At 43.2% G+C, this 21,016-nt stretch overlaps 1 protein-coding gene across 1 annotated transcript in view; it reads right to left on the bottom strand.

Annotated features, from left to right (window-relative positions):
• The window catches only part of OLFM2 (olfactomedin 2), a 246,011-nt gene that overhangs the window by 130,399 nt on the left and 94,596 nt on the right, over positions 1-21,016 (bottom strand). Inside the window, exon 2 of the mRNA XM_040346385.1 lies at positions 14,120-14,269. Coding sequence (XP_040202319.1) covers positions 14,120-14,269 — 150 coding nt within the window. The remainder of the gene's footprint in view (positions 1-14,119; positions 14,270-21,016) is intronic.

Here is a 21,016-nt window from a genome sequence, read left to right as displayed (position 1 = left end):
CAAAATTGGCGTCCTTTTTTCCCCACAAATAGAGCTTTCTTTTGGTGGTATTTGATAGGGTTGTCCCGATACCACTTTTTTAGGACCGAGTACAAGTACCGATACTTTTTTTCATGTAGTCGCCGATACCGAATACCGATACTTTTTTTAAATGTCATGTGACAGTTTTCAAACCACAATACAGACTAAGGATATTTTCTTTAGAATTATGAAGAACTCTAACTCAAGACATTATAAAAGAATAAAAATGAGTAAAAATGAATAAAAATGTTTTATTTGCTTGTCACGCAGTAGTAAAAAACTCAAAGAATTTTCATAGAACATGTTGATAAATACAAAAAAAGTATTCTATTTAGGTATCGGGAGCATTTGCGCGAGTACGAGTACTCCCGCAAATACTCGGTATCGGTCCCGATACCGATACTAGTATCGGTATCTGGACAACCCTAGTATTTGATCACCTCTGCGGTTTTTATTTTGTGCGCTATAAACAAAAATAGAGCGCCAATTTTGAAAAAAATGCAATATTTTTTACTTTTTGCTATAATAAATATCCCCCAAAAACATATATAACATTTTTTTTTTCCTCAGTTTAGGCCGATACGTATTCTTCTACCTATTTTTGGTAAAAAAAATCTCAATAAACGTTTATCGGTTGGTTTGCGCAAAATTTATAGCGTTTACAAAATAGGGGATAGTTTTATTGCATTTTTATTTTTTTTACTACTAATGGCGGCGATCAGCGATTTTTTTCATGACTGCGACATTATGGTGGACACGTCGGACAATTTTGACACATTTTTGGGACCATTGTTATTTTCACAGCAAAAAATGCATTTAAATTGCATTCTTTATTGTGAAAATTACAGTTGCAGTTTGGGAGTTAAACACAGGGGGCGCTGTAACATTTAGTGTTCACTTAGTGTGTGTTTACAACTGTAGGGGGGTGTGGCTGTAGGACTGACGTGATCGATCGAGTCTCCCTTATATAAGGGATCACTCGATCAATGCGCCGCCATAGTGAAGCACGGGGAAGCCGTGTTTACACACGGCTCTCCCCGTTCTTCAGCTCCGGGGAGCGATTGCGACGGGGCGGCTATAAACGAATAGCCGCGCCGTCATCCCGGATCGCTCCCTGAGGCTTACCGACCGCCGCATGTAGCGGGGGGGGGGTCCCGATCGGACCCCCGACCCACGTCAAGCAGAGGACGTACAGGTACGTACATGTGCCTGTCCGTGCCATTCTGCTGACGTATATCTACATGAGGAGGTCGGCAAGTGGTTAATATGCGATTTGCCTAAAATATGTGAGCTGTTTAGATATTTATTAAAGTGGTTCTAAAGGCAGAAGTTTTTTTTACCAGCCCTCCCCCTTATACTTACCAGAGTTCAATGTCGACCCAGTGCTGTGCACAAAAGTAGGATTGTTGCTCTCTCTCATCACTGGCTTAGAGGCAGCAGCAAGAACCATTGGCTTCGGCTGCTGTCAATCACAGCCAGTGGGCAGGGAGTAGAGGTGGGGCCAAGCAGCACTGTTTGTGTCAATGGGCACAGAGAGTGAGCCTGCATTAGTGACCCCATAGCAAGCAGCTTGCTATGGGGCACTCAGAAGATGGGAGGAGCCAGGAGCACCGGCAGGCGACCCGAGAAGACGAGGATAGGGGCTGCTCTGTGCAAAACCATGCTTGTTATTAAAAAAAGAGAAGAACTCCACTTTGTATTTTTTTGCTTATGTTTGTTGCAGAGGCGGTCCTGACTCAACTTCTTTTTGTTTTTCCTGTGCATTACAGCTCCATGTTCTGCATGCAGGGTCTATGTGTATTCTCCTCCAGCAATAACTCTGTGGGAACCTCTATGCGCAATATTGTTTTAATATAATCCCACCATGTAATCCCACTCCAGTGCTCAATACTACAGGGGTGATGTAATTTATCGTAATAATTAATTACAATAAAGAACACAAACTATAATCTATAAAACACACACACGCATGTATGCAAATTTAATAGCAATCATTGTGGTTGCAATTTATTTTTTGTGTTCACAATCCTTCTATTGAATAAACAAAATAATACAAATTGATAGCTTGGGGAATGGATCATGGGGATCTCCCAGAGTAAAAATGTAGGACAGATTTGTTCTGTCAAATTTAACTATAAATACACACGGTCGAAATTTCCGACAACATATGTTCGATGTGAGCTTGTTGTCGGAAAATCCGACCGTGTGTAGGCTCCATCGGACATTTGCTGTTGGAATTTCCGACAACAAATGTTTGAGAGATGGTTCTCAATTTTTCCAAAAACGAAAATTTCAATAGTCTGTAGCCAATTCCGACGCACAAAAATCCTACGCATGCTCGGAATCAATTTGACGCATGCTCGGAATAATTGAACTTAATTTTTCTCAGCTTGTCGTAGTGTTGTACGTGACCGTGTTCTTGACGGAATTTCCGACAACATTTGTGTGAGCGTGTGTATGCAAGACAAGTTTGAGCGAGCAATCCGTCTAAAAAAATCCAAGGTTTTGATGTCGGACAGTCCGATCGTGTGTTTTTTTTGAAGATGAAAAAAGTCATAGACCAAACACAGCAAGAAGGGCTCTTTAGAATGTTTAGTAAAATAATTTAATACAAGGGTTATGGGAGAGGGGGTTTGCAACATTTTCTGTAAGAATGTTTTAAGTTTCTTTACCTATTTACCTGGGTGGAGGGGAAAAGTCCAGTTAAGATGGTTCCACAGGGGCAAGCAAACAGCAGGTACCCTTTACATTCTCTCGTCCCCAGAGGTTTCCAAACTTTCTAAACAAAGGGCCAATTTACTGTCCTTTAGGATTTAAGGAGGGGGCAGACTGTAGTCTGTGGTAGTAGAAAATACCTATTCTTGGTATCAGTAGAAGGAACAATGCCCCATCAATGGTGGCAATGGGAGGAATAGTGCTCCATCAATGGTGACAGTGGGAGCAATAGTACCCCATCAATGGTGACAGTGGGAGGAATGGTGTCCCACCATTGTTGTCAGATGAAGGAATAGTTCTCCACGACCTAATAAAGGCAAGCAAAGGGCCATATCCGGCCCCTGGGCAGCAATTTGGATACCACTGACAAAGCACATGACCTGGCATCAATGTGGCAGAAGACCCAAACCAGTGTGATCCTTCCAGCCCTGATAATACCAGCCACATTGCTTCTAGTGTTCTGAATAGGGATGAGCTTCGAGTCGAACTCATGTTCGACTCGAACAACGAACAACTTGAGGTGTTCGCGGCAAATTCAAAAAGCCGCGGAACACCCTGTTAAAGTCTATGTGAGAAATCAAAAGTACTAATTTTAAAGGCTAATATGCAAGTTATTGTCCTAAAAAGTGTTTGGGGACCTGGGTCCTGCCCCAGGGGACATGTATCAATGCAAAAAAAAGTTTTAAAAACAGACGTTTTTTCAGGAGCAGTGCATTTAATAATGCTAAAAGTGAAATATTCCTTTAAATTTCGTACCTAGGGGGGGGTGTAATGTTAGCATGTGAAATAGCACATGTTTCCAGTACTTAGAACTGTCCCTGCACAAAGTGTCATTTCTGAAAGAAAAAAAGTCATTTAAAACCGGGCTCCCGGCAATTCAGAGAGGATTCATTCATAAAAAAAAAAAGCGTGGGGGTCCCCCCAAATTGAATTACCAGGCCCTTCAGGTCTGTTATGGATATTAAGGGGAACCCCGCCGTCAATTTTAAAAAAAAATTACGTGGGGTTCCCCCCAAATATCCATTCCAGACTCTTCAGGTCTGGTGTGGATTTTAAGGGGAACTCCACCCCAAAATTTTTAAAAAAATGGCGTGAAGTTCCCCCAAAAATCCACACCAGACCCCTTATCCAAGCACGTTAACCTGGCTGGCCACAGAAAAGAGGGGGGGACAGAGTGCGCCCCCCCCTCTGCTAAACCAGGCCACATGCCCTCAACATGGGGAGGATGTGCCCATGTTGATGGGGACAAGGGCCTCTTCCCCACAACCCTTGTCCGGTGGTTGTGGGGGTCTGCGGGCGGGGGGCTTATCAGAATCTGGAAGACCCCTTTAACAAAGGGGACCCCCAGATCCTGGCCCCCCCTATGTGAATTGGTAATGGGGTACATTGTACCCCTACCATTTCACGAAGGAAGTGTAAATAGTTGTAAAAAACACACACAGACACCGTAGAAAAAAGTCCTTTATTAATAAAAAAATTAAAAATAAATCCAGCGATGGTAATCCACTCGGTTCTGGCTCCCTGCTCCAACGTTGTCTGTATCCAGCAACAGGTGATCTCCTCTCCTGTACAGCAATGAGAAGATCTTCAAAGCGCAGCATCGCCGGCCTCCTCTCTCCGCCGGACACTGCCCGGCGAATGACGCTGCTGAAGCTGTGATATTTATTTAATAGATGAGGCGGGGCCACCTGTCACGTAGCAGAGGGTGCGTCAGAGGGGGCGGGGTCACGTGACGGGTGTCCCCGCCTCACCTATAAAAGAAATGTCACAGCTTCAGCAGCGTCATTCGCCGGGCTGTGTCCGGCGGAGAGAGGAGGCCGGCGATGCTGCGCTTTGAAGATCTTCTCATCGCTGGACAGGAGAGGAGATCACCCGTCACTGGATACAGACAACGTTGGAGCAGGGAGCCGTACGGAGTCGATTACCATCGCTGGATTTTTTTCTTTTTTTTATTAATAAAGGACTTTTTTCTACGGTGTGTGTGTTTTTTACAACTATTTACACTTCCTTTGTGAAATGGTAGGGGTACAATGTACCCCATTACCAATTCACATAGGGGGGGCCAGGATCTGGGGGTCCCCTTTGTTAAAGGGATCTTCCAGATTCCGATAAGCCCCCCGCCTGCAGACCCCCACAACCACCGTGCAAGGGTTGTGGGGATGAGGCCCTTGTCCCCATCAACATGGGGACATCCTCCCCATGTTGAGGGCATGTGGCCTGATATGGTTCAGGAGAGGGGGGGGCCGCACTCTGTCCCCCCTCTTTTCTGCGGCCAGCCAGGTTAATGTGCTCGGATAAGGGGTCTGGTGTGGATTTTTGGGGGAACTCCATGCCATTTTTTTTTATTTGGGGTGGAGTTCCCCTTAAAATCCACACCAGACCTGAAGGGTCTGGAATGGATACTTGGGCGAACCCCACTTAATTTTTTTTTTAATCGATGGCGGAGTTCCCCTTAATATCCATACCAGACCTGAAGGGCCTGGTAATTGAATTTGGGGGGACCCCCACGCTTTTTTTTTATGAACGAATCCTCTCTGAATTGCCGGGAGCCAACAATTCATTATAGCCGCAAGTCCGGTTTTAAATGATTTTTTTTCTTTCAGAAATGACACTTTGTGCAGGGACAGTTCTAAGTACTGGAAACATGTGCTATTTCACATGCTAACTTTAAAAACACCCCCCCCCCAGGTACGAAATTTAAAGGAATATTTCACTTTTATTGATTCACTTTTAGCATTATTAAATTCACTGCACCTGACTCCAAACACTTTTTAGGACAATAACTTGCATATTAGCCTTTAAAATTAGCACTTTAGATTTCAAATGTTCGAGTCCCATAGACTTTAATGGGGTTCTAAAGTTCACACGAACATTTGGTGTGTTCGCAAGTTCTGGTGCGAACCTGAACAGGGGGGGGGGGTGTTCGGCTCATCCCTAGTTCTGAACTGGAACTGTTCAGAGAAAGAACTAAAAAATAAATTGTAAAGAAAATGCCACTACAAAAAACTGATGGTTAAAGAGCTTGCAGTTTGGCACACAATATAGTGGGTATGAATGTGAAGCCAGTAGAGAGAATTTGTTATTACTTGCTCATCTCTAGAGAAAAAAGAACATAGGATTCTATTGACAACTTAAAAAAATTTATACCGCCATACTTTTTAATAGGTACCGGTACATTGATTACCAGACTGCTGGGATTTGCCTAATCTTGGACATAATAGATTTTTTTTCATTTCCTTTAACGCTCTTTGCTTAGGAAGACACGTGTTTTATACAAAGAGATACAGGTTATACACAAACCCTTGTTTTCTAGCTTTGGAACAAACTAATCTGTACACTCCATCAAAATTCTTTTTGAAGTCAGTGCTTTCTGCTACCCTGAAGATCTAATATTTTTAATCTGGAACATCTGTAGATAGAGAACTGCACCCACACAAAAGTCTCCAGCAGACAATAAACAGACTCCGGACTCCGTGTCACCAAAGGAGAAAACAAAGCATCGTCTGCTTTATAGTCTATGCCATTCCATGGGGTCTGGCTAATGGGAATTCATTAAACCCACATTAAATAAATCTGTTAGCAAGGCTTAATTAGCAGAATTACAGATGTCAACCTGGCAATTATAACTGTCTGAAAACATTTTCATCCCGCCATGATAAACATGCAGCACTGTATAATTATACCAAGTATTTCTATACCCTGGTAATCTATCGGTGGTACTGTATAATAATGCAGTGTAAATCAATTTTTAGGCAATAAAAACATCATCCGCTTTGATTATAATGAGTACCTGTCATGAGGATGTAGGATGTGGGTTTAAACAATGTTGGCAGAATGTTGTTTTACATGGTCACACTGAGCAAATACAATGATCAGTGATAACATTATGAACACCAATCCAATATTGAATAGGCCCCCCTTTTTCCACCAAAACATCCCTGATCCGTCAAGGCATGGATGCCACTAGAATTCTAAGGCCTCGTACACACCATCGGACATGTCCGATGAAAACGGTCCGTGGACCGTTTTCATCGGACATGTCCGCTCGGAGATTTCGGTCTGATGGCTGTACACACCATCAAACCGAAATCCCCGCGGACAGACAGCGCGGTGACGTGGCGGTGATGTTGACGCCGCCACGTCACCAAACCAGGAAGTAAAATACTTCCACGCATGCGTTGAATCCATTCGACGCATGTGGGAGATATCTGTCCGCTGGTTAGGTGTACTAACCAGCGGACATGTCCGCCGGACAGCTTTCCAGCGCACATGTTTCTTAGCATGCTAAGAAACATTTGTCCGCTGGAAATCTGTCCGCTAGCCTGTACACACGATCGGATCTGTCCCCTGAAACTGGTCTGCGGACCAGTTTCAGCGGACATGTCCGGTCGTGTGTATGAGGCCTTAAGGTTTGCCGTGGTATCTAGCACAAAGCTATCAGTAGAAGATCCTTGAAGCCTATGCTGGCTTGCCTTCTTCCCACAGTACATCCTGGTGCCACCCCTTCTCCAGGTAAGAGATGCACATGCACCTGGCCTTCCTTATGATGTAAAAGAAACCATACTACGTACTAGCTCATTATGAATTACTTACCTTAAATCGATGCCCCTGCAGCGGTCCTTGTGCCCCCCCCCCCCTTCCGGCGGCGACATCTCTCCCGGGGGTTACTTCCGGGTATCGTGGCTCCGGTGATGCGATTGGCCGGAGCCACGATCACGTCACTCCCAAGCATGCGTGCGGGAGCCGCCGGTAACGGCACGGTCATTGAAGCAACGGCACATGCGTGCAATTGCTTCAGTTTGCCCCAGTGCGCATGTGTTGATGACATTGGCACATGCAGGGGACATGGGATATCTCCTATACCGTGCAGGTTTAGGAGATATCCTGGGTAGCTACAGCTAAGCCTTATTATAGGCTTACCTGTAGCATAAAGTGGTCTGTAAGGGTTTACAACCACTTTAACACCATTATAAACTGCTATTTGGCAAAACAGGCATTCAGGGGGAGACAGGATTGCCTCCTGAACACCTGACAGCAGTTGCTTAACCATATGCTGGAAAGTGATCCACTGTGGATTGCTCTTCAGAATTTTGGCTTGTGTGAACCCTTTGTACAGCCATTGTAATGCCACCAATATTCTTGTTCTATTAACATGGTGACAGTAAACTGATATCTATGCTGCACAGGTGTCAGGTTTCTTTCACCCTGTTAAAAAGAACAGGAATATGGACGGCATTACAATGGCTGTTATAAACTACTTGCCGACCACCCGCCGCATATATACTGTGGCAAGGTGGCTCGGCTGCGCAAATCGCCGTACTGGTATGGCGATTCGTACACTAGCATCCGTGGACACACCACCTGCGGCATTGGGCCAGTGGGGGAGCCATTTAGTTGGTTCAAATGGACTCAATGGCCGCCAGTCACCTGCGATCGTTTATTCCAGGTCGGGGGGCTGCCAAAGTAAACAAGGCAGATCTGTGTTCTGTCAGGGGATGACACTGAGATCAGTCTCCCTGCTAAGCAGGAAGATGGATCTGTGTGTTTCCTCAGTCACACAGTCCCCCATACAGTTAGTAATCACAAACAGGAAACACATTTAACCCCTTGATCGCTCCTGATGTTAACTTCTTCCCTGCCAGTGTCATTAGTATAATGTCAGTGCATATTTTTAGCACTGATCACTCTATTAATTTCACTGGTTCCCAAAAAAGAGTAAAAAATGTCAGTTAGGTGTGCGATCTGTCTGCCAAAATGTCGCAGTCCCACTAAAAATCCATGATTACCGGCATTACTAGTAAAATAATAATAATAATAATAAAAATGCCATAAATCTATCCCCCTTGTAAACGCTATAACTTTTGCGCAAACCAATCAATATACGCTTATTGTTTTTTTTGTACCCGACATTTGGCCTAAACTGATGAATACATTTTTTATTTATTTTTTTGGATATGTATTATAGCAGAAAGTAAAAAATATATTTTATTTTTTTCAAAAATTTTTTTTTTTGTTTATAGCGCAAAAAATAAAAACCGCAGAGGTGATCAAATACCATCAAAAGAAAGCTCTATTTGTGTGAAAAAAGGACATCAATTTTGTTTGGGTACGACTTTGCATGACCACACAATTGTCAGTTAAAGTAATGCAGTGCCGTATCGCAAAAAATGGCCTGCTCATTAAGGGGGCAAATCCTTCTGGGTTGAAGTGGTTAAAGGAGGGCACAGGCACTTCAAACAGCTCCCTGTATTTCCTGGGCAAAATATCTATTTGTTCTCTTCTCCCTCACCTCAATCATTGGATCATCTTCACTGCACAGTTCAGGAGCCTGAGTGCAAGCTTCTCCCTCATCAGAGCTGCCGCTTCGCTTGTTCAATTCTGAACTTGCACTACAGGAAGCCTGCGGGATTTTCATGCAGTAGTGTAGAGTGAACTTTTGTACCCATTGGCTGAGGAGGCAGAAGGAGGTGGTACAGCCTGTAGGCTACATGTTGTACCACCCCCCACTGCCTCCTTAGCCAAAGGGTAACTGAAAATTCCTCATATGTCCCTCGCTTCTGACATCACCCTGGATCCCCGGCGGGGTGTTATTTTTTATACAATTTGTATGGGACAGATTGTGGCCTTCTGAAAAACAGGCTGCGCGGCTCCTGCAGCTGGTAGTCCTGCAGCTACACTAGCCTAGTTTCTGCACTATTGATGGATGTTTTGGGGGGGTTTGGACCCCCCTGACCCCCCATTATCTACGCCCCTGGGCCATGACTGTGCCCTAGGTGGCAGCCTAGTTCACCTAGCGGTACCCCTGGATGCAGGAACATGTGCCGAATGACGCATGTTCCCGCAATGCACAAAACATGCACATGCTTTTTGCAGATATGCGTCGGTGCCTTTAATTCTTAAGGGCACCACAGCGCACCTTGCTAACTCACACACAAAATCATGTGTCAAAACACACATCGATAAAGTGCCATGCTTTTGAACCATTGCAATTAAAAATACTTTTTTGGTGCATTGAAATTAATAGACTACCCTAAACCCAATGTACACCATCGCACCTGCGTAGGTGTGAACAGAGCCCTAGCAAAACAGCTAGGTGATCAGCATGTGATTGGACACTGAAGGAGCAGCAAAATACTGAATACATAATTTCTCTGCTCTCTCCTCCAGGTAGCATACAGTATGGAAATTCAGCACACCCGATTGGCCCCAAGAACTGCCCCTTCTCCTTACAGTCTGAGTACTGCGATAAAGGGAATTTCTGTATTACTATTACTGAACTTTATTATATATACACCATATCTCTACTAGTTGCATTTCAAACACATAAAAAAATTATAAATTGCATTAATTGGTGTTTTCTATTATTTGCCAGGAGTTCAACTTTCAAGCGAAGGTCTGCCTAAAAAATACTGCAGCTGCTGACTTTTAATAAATGGACACTTACCTGTCCAGGGTGCCCGCCATGTCATCAGCCGAAGCTGATCAATCGATTAGCTCTCGGCTGCCCCGCCGCCATCCTCGGTGAGGGAATCAGGAAATGAAGAAACAGAGTAGGCGCCGGACATGACGTAGTTCACTGTGATCACTGCGGTTATGTATGTCAGGAAGCGGGAGCAGATACCTGTATTAGATAGGTATCTGCTCCCCCCTCCCCCTGAAAGGTGCCAAATGTAACACCGGAGGGGGGGAGGAATCCAAAAAATGGAAGTTCCATTTTTGGGAGGAACTCCACTTAAAAGTAAACTAAGTGAACTTATTGCTGATTATAGCTGATTCTATGACAGTTGCCGTGTTGGATAACATTAGTAGTTACTGCAACGGTTTCACATTCCCTGAATTGTATACACCTAATACTTTGGGTACAGTGATTGTGATGCCATGTTTCAGGCATGATCATTTTGCAATGCCACGTTTTGGATGCAAAAGCTAATAAGATGTTCTGGGCAGAGGAACCAACAGCATATTCCAGGCCTAGTCACTATAATGGGTGGCATCTGTACAGACTTTAGTGACATGTTCTGGGCACAGTGGCACTAATGGCATGTTCTGGGCAGAATGGTTTGGAAGAAATGTTCTAGGCACAAGGACTGCTGTCATTTTTCAGGCACAATGAATGACTGTGAAGTCTTATTTTATATAGAAAACAAAAGGCCTGTTCTAAATACAATCACAGAGACATTTCTGGGGAATCTGCTTTTATAGTTAAAGTGCAAGTTCATCTTCAGTAATATTTACCAAAAAGCCCCAAATGGCAATTCTGTATTCTCTGAAAAGAACATACCATGGAACAACTTGAATAACAATATGGATTATTAAGAAAGAGACCACAGGTATCAAGTAAGCAAGGAGGTTTGGCAAGCCTACAAGTGTCCAGCTGTAGTTGGGTACCATGAAAATGCAGTCTGTTACCGTACTGCCCATCACAACGTGTAGCAATGGAGGATGCAGTACTCACTTTGGTATAATCTTGTTTGGCCATCATATTTTTTGTTTAAGGCAGAAAACTGGAAGGGACGAAAACTGGGGAATACTATGCTTACGATAAGGTAAAATAAGAAAGGGGAGAAAGAAAAACATAAATAAAGAGGGGGCCACCAGGGAGTCTATGTAGTCTGATAACCACAACAGAAGAATTTCCAGGAGGGTTTTACCAGGAGATGCTTCTTCAGTCCAGCCATCATCCCTTGAAAAAGTCATGTGTCCAGTGACACAATGCGTCAGGCCTCGTACACACGATCGAGAAACTCGACGGGCGAAACACATAGTTTTCCTCGTCGAGTTCCTTGTGAAGCCGTCGAGAAACTCAACAAGCCAATTTTCTCCATTCCCGTCAAGGAAATAGAGAACATGTTCTCTTTTTGGCTCGTCGAGTTTCTCGACAGTTTCCTAGACGAAAATGTACACACGACCGGTTTCCTCGGCAAAAAAATATCTCCCAGCAAGGTCTCAGGTGGAGCCTATTGACGTCACTTCTGGTCGAAGCCAAAAGGAGTAGTATAGCACTAGTCTGGTTAACTCACCTACTACTTGTGAGTGTTTCCTTGCATTTTATTAATTTAAATAAAACAAATACTGCACTATCTTAAATTATTTTCCCCTTCTTCTAAAATATGCTGTAAATAGACAAGCAGTTTATGACCTCTTAAAGTGACTTACACATATATTTTTGCTGATCATGAATATGTTCACATAGAGGTGTTGTTGTTGCAAGTGTGATGCAGCTACCCTTAACTAGACAATGTTGTCTTATTTTAAATAGAACTATGGTGTTGGTGATGGGTACTTCGTTTTTTTATACAGGCATACCCCACTTGTACTGTGCAATCATTTTATACCCTTCATTAAGCAGCTTGGTCTGCCCGTGAATTATTTTCAAAGGGTTTTGTCCCCTTTGTATTTCTCTATTAGCAAATTGGTATAAGCACGTAGACCGCACCATTCATATAGGTGAGTCTGCAAATTAAGGGTCACTTCACTGGTATAATAATTTACCAAGTGTAGTGGTAAAACACAATAGTGAGTTGATGGTCTCCAATCTTCTTAATCACATAGAAGAGTGATCACATGAATATCTTCAAGTGCCTGTGACCTATATTACATTAGGGGGTATATTGTTTAGTTGAGTGTTCACTCTGAAAGGCGGTGGAGCGCTGTCTTTTTACTGGGGCATTTTTGAACATTGTCTACTACGTTGGAATCACTTTTTCTTTGTTGGACTTTTGTTCTGGGACTTTTATTATCTATTTTATGCACTTTTATTTAAATGTTTTATTATTTATATGCATCCAATTCTTTTTAAGATTCACTGGTAACATTGATATAGTATTGCACTGTATGTAGTGTTATATGTTATAAGTTCAGTTTATTTTATTCATTATTTATGATGGTTGATTTAGAACATTGTGATATATGTTGTAGGAATAGTATAACACCGATTCTTTTTTATGATTTTTTTTTAAGAGCAGTTCTAATATATTTTGTCTTTATTGATGTGGGAACACATTTGTATGCAGCAGTTCTGGCTGTATTTAGGTATTCATTTGGTGGCAAAGGTAGCACATGAGCAATTTTTGTTCTTAAAGCCCTGTACACGCGATCGGTTCGTCTGATGAAAACAGACTGTTTTCATCGGACGAACCGATCGTGAGTGGGCCCCATCGTTTTTTTATCCATCGGTGAAAAAAAATAGAACCCGTTTTACATTTTTCTTATTGTTAAAAAAACGTTTGTCTGTGGGGAAATCCATCGGTCAAAAATCCATGCATGCTCAGAATCAAGTCGACGCATGCTCCGAAGCATTGAACTTAATTTTTCTCAGCACGTCATAGTGTTTTACGTCACCGTGTTGGACACGATCAGATTTTTAACCAATGGTGTGTAGGCAAGACTGATGAAAGTCAGCTTCATCGGATATCCAATGAAAAAATCCATCGGATTAGATTTCATCAGATATCCGATCGTGTGTATAGGGCTTTAGTTCACTAGTATCGAAGAAACATGTTGAAAATGTTTTCCTAAACAGCAGCTGTAGCCAACCAGCTGCAGCCGCTGATCAGTGTAGTTGGTGGGTGCAGCTGTCAGAATATAATGTACCAGTAGGGAGGATCCCTCCATCCACTTGTTTTTGTGGATGGAGGAATTTGTTAATTTGTTTTTTGTTCAGCATACTGGATGAGTGGAAAAAAATTAACAATGTATAGCTTTAGGTGCAATTCACCTAATTTACCTATAACATAGCAAATCTTTACTTTTTGAGTTCAGGTGGGTTCTTCACTGGTCTTCGTGTCCCCCATGCCACCATCTTGAGTGTGGGAAGCCTGCTCTGTCTTCCTGCTGGCTCACAGACAGCTTCCCAGTGCGCATGGGAGACACGTGCTGCACTTTCTGAATGGTATTGTAGTCTCCTGGGCCCTTATAATCTGTCCAAAGAGGTTACAGGCGGGGGGGGGGGGGGGTCTAGGCAAGCATAGTGGTAGTGGGTGCGGACACCTGCTAGAAATAGGTACCTGCTCTCAGAATAAAAAAGCATTTACTTTAATAGCAGAGGATGGAGGGAGGAGGAGGATGAGTAGAACTTCAGATTTTAGGTGAAGTTCCACTTTAAGGAGTTAAGAACCATACCCCATAAAGGTAAAGAACAAGTTATAAAGTGTAGCTGAAATGATTTAGGTTATCCAGCTCTTGGGATTAGTCCAGCTCTAAGTTGGTGCACTTTGTACATGATCACTGCCATTACTGTATAAGCCCATCAGTAATTCTGTAAAGTACGTTCTCATGAATAATAAATGAGACCACAAAATCTCTGCATCCCTCGCACATTTCAACCTTTCCTTTACTGACACTATTATTCGTCTGTGTTGTGCTGCGGTTCATGCATGCCTACCTTTTCCATCAGCTGTCTAAGCTGCCGACTCCGGGGGTCTCTGGAGCAGGACGTCTGGGCAGGGGCCACCACTGTGCAGATACATTTACCATCCGGGGCTTGCGCCGATGTGTAAATTTGCCACCCATCTTCGGGGCTGGGGAACAGTGTCTGCCAAGACAATAGAAAAAGCAATAGTGAATATAAGTAACAAGTCAAGTATATTAAACAAGGCAATAGAAAGAGAGCCAGTAAAATGAAACATGCTGTAACCCATTACAGCCAGATTTCTTATAATGATGTCAGATTGGACATGAGTATTAAAATGGGCAGGTATGGGCTGCAGATATTTGCCTCGTACAAACAAGCTTTTATGTTCATTACGCAAAATTCTAAATCCAATGATGAAGGCGATTAGCGAATCTTATTTACAAAAACTGCTAGATGGAAAATAAGGGTATCATCCAATTTGATACTGTAAAGTCCTACTCCAACATTACCAACACCAACTTGTAGTCAGTACTAACAGCAGAGAATGAGCGAGCCACAAAAATATAGAGATAGTCTTTTATATAATGATATTTTATCGAATAAACTGAGTCATTTAGGGCACAAAGGTAGTAATAACAGTTCTAGTCCAACAGTTACCAGAGGCTGCCACCATTAAGCTCTCAGTTAATACAGGCACTGTGCTTCTCTTTTCTCTGTTCACAGGTCCACTATAGGTTTTCAGGGCATCAGAGATTCCTGCAACAGACACTCTGCCCCATATACAGAGCTATATGACCTAGGATCCTTCACTCTTCTGGCTAAGGGATGAGTCCTAATTTTCCTTCACTGCACATGTGTAGCCTTTTTGTCCAAAACTGAAGCCTTGTACACACGGACGGTTTTCTCGGCAAGAAAACTGCTGGCAGAGCTTTTTGCAGAGAAAACCGGTCAAATGTATGTTTTCTCGTAGAGAAAACTGCTGGGAATCTCGACAAGAAAAATAGAGAACCTGCTCTCTATTTTCTCGTCGGGATTTTCATTGGCCTGTTTCCCGACGAGAAAACTGTGTGTGTATGCGGCTACAAGCTTGCCTGTCCTCCTGTAAGCCCACGCATGCTCAATGAGACTCTGACCCAATGCATGGTAGCTTACAAGGGTAGTGTAGGGTGAAGCAAGATGGTGGCAACGGCATTGAATGTGATGAGTGCATGCTCGTCGTGTCGATGACGTCACCGCGTTCTTGCCTTTTAAAAGAACGGCAGTTCTTTTGCATGTGCCGTGTGTACACTCGGCTTTGCAAGAAAAGCTTGCCAGGAATTCCCGGCTTCTATGTCAATTTGGCTTTTGACTGGGATGTAGTTAGCTCAGACTGATTGTATAGTTTTTCACCTGGTTTTTCCCTAAGCTTACATTGTCCATGTCACTGATATCACTGGTCATAGAATGAAAAAAATACTAATTTATGAATGTTTATATTAACTAGAGCCAATCCAGTAGGAAGTTTATGCCACTGGTGAATTCTGGGGGAGGATATACATATTTGGTATAGGTTATGTGCTCACTCTTTTTCTTCAGACTGAGACCTGAAGAAGTGTTGCTGGATGGAGCTGTTCTGTTCGGCTCAATAGCCTGTTTTGGAGCTTAACGTGTCATAAAGTGGTCCTGAAGCTGTCCTGCCTGGTCTGGAGAAAGCTGTGCCAAGGAGGAGACCCAGGGGTGACCCCTTACTGGAGAGAGCAAGGAAGAATGCTGGTCTCTCCAGGAAGAGCCAGGTGACTCACTTGGAGGACGCACTGAAACTTTGGGAACATGCTTACAGTGTTGCAGGGTCGACTTAAAGATTCTGAGACTGTGAAGCTGGACATTGATCTAGATATGAAGAGTCTGCAAGCAGAGCTGTATCCTGGCCTAGGCCAACAAGGCCCAGGCCTAGGGCAGCACTTTGCAGGGGGGGCAGCACGGAAAGAGTCCCCGCCGGCTTGCGCTACACCGTTAGTGTAGCAGGAGTCTTATGGGGCGGACTGGGCTGAGAGGCAAATTAGTCTAGCGCCCCCATAAAGCGGCCGCACTGCTTCTGGTATGCAGGCGGTCGGCATTCTGCAACTGTGGGGGGGGGGGGTCTGCTGCACCATTGGCATGGTTATATCTTCTTAGTCCTCTCCATAAAATTATCAGAAATTTGTGCTTAAAGTAGAACTATAGGCTACACTTTATTTTTAATTTTGGATAGATTAAGGGGGGGAGGTTTTAGCCCCTGTCAGTTTATTTTTTACCATCCCCATCCCATTGCAGAAATTTCCCTTCACTTCCTACCCCACAGCCAAACAGGAAGTGAGAGGAAATCTATGCAAATTAAGGGAATTCATTGCCCCCCCAACCGGCCCTCAGAACTAATGTCCCCACTCATTTTTTTTAGGGTGGGTCTTAAACAGAAAGGGGCGTGACCTTGCCAGGAAGGGGTGTGTCATATTTAAATTATGGGGTACGCGAGTTTAGTCAGGCCTAGGGCAGCACAAAACCTAAATACACCTCTGTCTGTAAGTGATCTGCTTTTGTATGTGGGACCCCTAACCCTCACCTCTTTAACCATTTTGCAATACAATTTAAAAATACAAAAGTGACTGGAGCCCAATATCCTTTCTCTGTCATTCTATTTTAGCCATGGACTCAGCCTTGGGGTGAAATTCTAACCTTCCCCTGCCTCTGGAGGTGCTATCTTGTCTTTTGGGTGTCAGAGGGGGAACACGGGGTCTAGTCCCTACCTAAAACATCTCTAAGTGCTATAGCACTTCTACACCTCAAAATCACTGCTAAAAACCTACAAGAACTTTGTGTCAGAAATAAACACAGGTTTTCTCAAGATGGCATCCAGATCCCATGGCAGAGGATACACAAGTCCTATACTATGCTCCCTGTAGAGTAGCGGTAAGCAGAATTCACGTGACAACATTGTTTACTCAAAAGTAAAAAAGGGAAAGGTATAGCAGATGCCACCCCAAACCACCTACCTACAACCTCACCCTTTTTTTCCTTTAACTCTTTACCTGCCTAATTCATCATACTAAACTTATGCCACGTACATACGACCGTTTTTCATGACGAGAAAAATGCAATTTTTTTCAATTGGTCATTAAAAACGATCGTGTGTAGGCTCCAGAGCATTTTTCTCAACGCGAAAAATGGCCATTTAAAATCTGCTCTATTTTTTCTCGTCGTTTTTCACATAGTCATTTTTCTCGTCGTGAAAACGGGTGGGTGTAGGCTTTAGAGATGGGGATCATGCTCAAGTTATGAGAAAGAAAATTTGCATAATCCGCCCAAAGGGTGGCGCCATACGAATGGAACTTCCCCTTTATAGTGCCGTTGTACGCGTTGTACGTCACTGCGCTTTGCTTGAGCATTTTTTATCATGATCCTGTGTATGCAAGGCAGGCTTGAGAGGAATCACGTCGAGAAAAACATTGTTTTTTTCCATGACAGTCGTGTGTACGTGGCATTACACCTAAACCTACGACATTTTATTCCTTGCCTGATGATTATCAAATTGATAATACTAAGCATGCAGCACCAGAGAACATGTCAGCAGATCAACTAGAATTATATTGGTCGACCCTCCCATGTTTTATTAGATCATCAATATTTTTTCTCTTTTTTAAGAAATCATTAAAAATCCCAGTCTGGTGGACTGCTATGTCACTTTCCTTTAGTGTCATTCGTTCTCAATGAGCTACAATGTTTTTCATGCCTCCACGGCTTTCTAGTAAATTAGTAAACCACTCCATTGTGATGTCACTGGTCCTACTCTAATAAATGATGGGGCCTTTCATGACAAGTAACAGCTAGATCATTTTGAAAAGGAAAAGCCTATTCCCTGTAAAACATAATGATTTCTCTAAATAGCTCATAGTTAACTCTCTTTTATTTTCATACTTGATCTTCACTAATCCTCATAAAACACACACATGCCAGTAATTCCAGCCTATAAAAATATTCCATTAACAGCCAAATGCTTATAAAACAAACACGCTCACGTGTCGTTTAATATTGTCACTATGCATCAGTCCATTGTAAGTCAATCTGACTTCTCACTGATGAGGTCGCTGACCCCGGGAAAGCCGATCTGACCCTTAACCCTTCCCATTGTGCAGATTGCTGTGATGTTGTCCTTGATTGGTCGATAACATGTACTGCAGCATTTCATGTGGTTATTTTTCATTGTGGATAATTTCAGTGACATGACTGTAAGTTATACTTGTCCAAGAGATGGCTTACACTCATTAAAAGCATCAGTTTTATTAGGTTTTTAGTACAGTTTAGATGGATGGTGCCTTTAAGACATTTAACATGTCACTGTCATTAGGCCACTCTACCCCACCGCAGGGCTCACCCATTAAACGGCGCCGCTATTAGGTCGTTTGCAGCGCAATGGGGCTCAGCCATTAAATGTGTCACTCTTGGTTCAGCTATGACTCTATTAGAGCAGTAAGGGCAATCACAGTGGCAGGCAGCCAAAATGTTTTTGTGCTGGAAGAGGAGTCGGTGTAAGAAAGGGACTTTCTCTTAAAATGCACAATGAGCTATTTAACATACAAGCAAATGAGGCATAGGCTTAGGGCATTTACTTTAAAGGGGTCGCATAAATGATTTTAATATATCCTATTTTTTTTCATCGACCTACACATTTTCCTGATCGAGACGTGTTAAGCATATGTGTGCAGATCTTTAGGCTAACACCACATTTTGCAAACTTCCATGAATTACTCTATAGATCATTCTGAGTTCACTGCACAATGCTATATAGACCTGCGGGCAGTGCAGAGAGCAAGAAAAATATGTAAAGTGCTGTAAGCAGAGCAACCAAATATAATCTCTCAACTGTTCCACTTACAGTAAACTATAAGTTGATTGCACAGCCAGGAGTGGCCTTAAAGGGAAGCAGTCATCAAGAAAAAATGCTTGGACATGCACTAATTTTGTAAAGTGACATGTCTTTTTCAAGTCTGCCACTGTTCAGGTTAACGTGGATTATACTCAAATCTTAAAAGATACTTATAGTGGGAGTTCACCCTAATAAAAAAATTTAACATTAGATTGATGCTCATTTTGTCTAGGGGAATCGGCTAGTTTTTTTTAAAATCGAAGCTGTACTTACCGTTTTAGAGAGCGATCTTCTCCGCCGCTTCCGGGTATGGTCTTCGGGACTGGGCGTTCCTATTTTGATTGACAGTCTTCCGACAGGCTTCCGACGGTCGCATCCATCGCGTCACGAGTAGCCGAAAGAAGCCGAACGTCGGTGCGGCTCTATACGGCGCATGCGCAACGACGTTCGGCTACTTTCGGAAAATCGTGATGCGATGGATGCGACCGTCGGAAGCCTGTCAATAAAAATAGGAACGCCCAGTCCCGCAGCCCATACCCGGAAGTGGCGGAGAAGATCACTCTCTAAAACGGTAAGTACAGCTTCGATTTAAAAAAAAACTAGCCGATTCCCCTAGACAAAATGAGCATGAATCTAAGGTTGAAAATTAAGATTTCCGGGTGAACCTCCACTTTAACCCTAAATACAAAAATATTTTTTTTGCGGATTGAAGTTCTTAGAAGTGGTGGCTGCATTCGTTTTATTTTTTCAAGCTAAAAATATTTTTTAGCAAAAATAGAAAATACCTGTTGATCTTGCCAGAAATGCAGTGTCCTTGTCACTCCCTGTGAACTGCACAGAAGAATATCTTTCTTCCTAGCTATCTTCTGAAAACTGCCAATTACCCTGCTCTTCGTGTAATGGAGATGAACTGATACAGACATGTGTGTAGTCCATTACACGAGAGCAGCCTAGGGTGACAACCATGGCTCCCTCTATAGAATAGTGGACGAGTAATATAGCCACCCAGGGACAGGAAGTGTTGTATTTGCCTAAGAGGTGAAAATAAGCCAAAACTAGCTTGGAAGAAAAAATGCAGCCACCACATCAAGGACTAGTAAACTAGAATACAATACATTTTTCGTTTGGGTTTAGAGACACTTTAAAGAGCAATAAAAGTGCTGACTACATCCCAACCTCCCAAAATATAGCACTAAGGCCCCTTTCATACTGGGGCGTTTTTCGAGCGTTATTCAAGTATTTTTCGAGCGTTATTCGAGCGAAGCCTCATCTGCAATCCCAATGTGCTGGCAAAGCACCGCTAAGACCCTAACGTTTTAGTTTTTCTCAACGCCCCGCCAGTGCCACGCCTCAGTGTGAAAGGGTAAGGCTTTTTTTACAGCGCTTTCAATTCATTTCAATGGCGATATACCGTCGGATTTCCTGCGGGATTCGGCCGATAGCGGTGCGGTATTAACCCCCGCTAGCAGCCGATAAAGGGTTAATACCGCCCGCAATTCGCCTCTGCAGAGGCGCATTGCAGGCGGTATTTCCGCAGTTTCCCATTGTTTTAAATGGGAAGGAGCGGTATACATACCGCTCCTCTCACCGCTCCAAAGATGCTGCTGACAGGAGATTTTTTTTTCTCCTGCCAGCACATCGTCTCAATGTGAAAGCCCTCTGGCTTTCACATTGAGGTTGCTGGGCAGGAGTTTTTCAGGCGGTATAGCAGCGCTATACTACCCAGATCATTCAAATATCAAACATTCAAAAAGTTCTTCTTAGATACTGTTTAACTGTGGTTAGGTCGGTTTTCCCACAGCACTGGCAGTTGACTCATGTCAAAAGAGAACAATGCAGCACATCCAAGGATAAAATACTTCCTTTATTCTATATCCATTAAAAAGTTACATGAAGACATGCACATAGCCCACAAACGATCAGTAGATGCGTTTCACACTCCTGTGCTTACTCATTACGACCCATCTCCCCTCCCACCTTGAGTGGGTTACAGAGATAGACCATATCAAAAGCATGGCATCATTTTTGGCACAAGAATTAGGTACATA

This window comes from Rana temporaria, chromosome 3 (assembly GCF_905171775.1).
Source record: "Rana temporaria chromosome 3, aRanTem1.1, whole genome shotgun sequence".
In the NCBI taxonomy this organism is placed as follows: Eukaryota; Metazoa; Chordata; class Amphibia; order Anura; family Ranidae; genus Rana; species Rana temporaria.
This window is presented reverse-complemented; position numbering and strand designations above follow the sequence as displayed.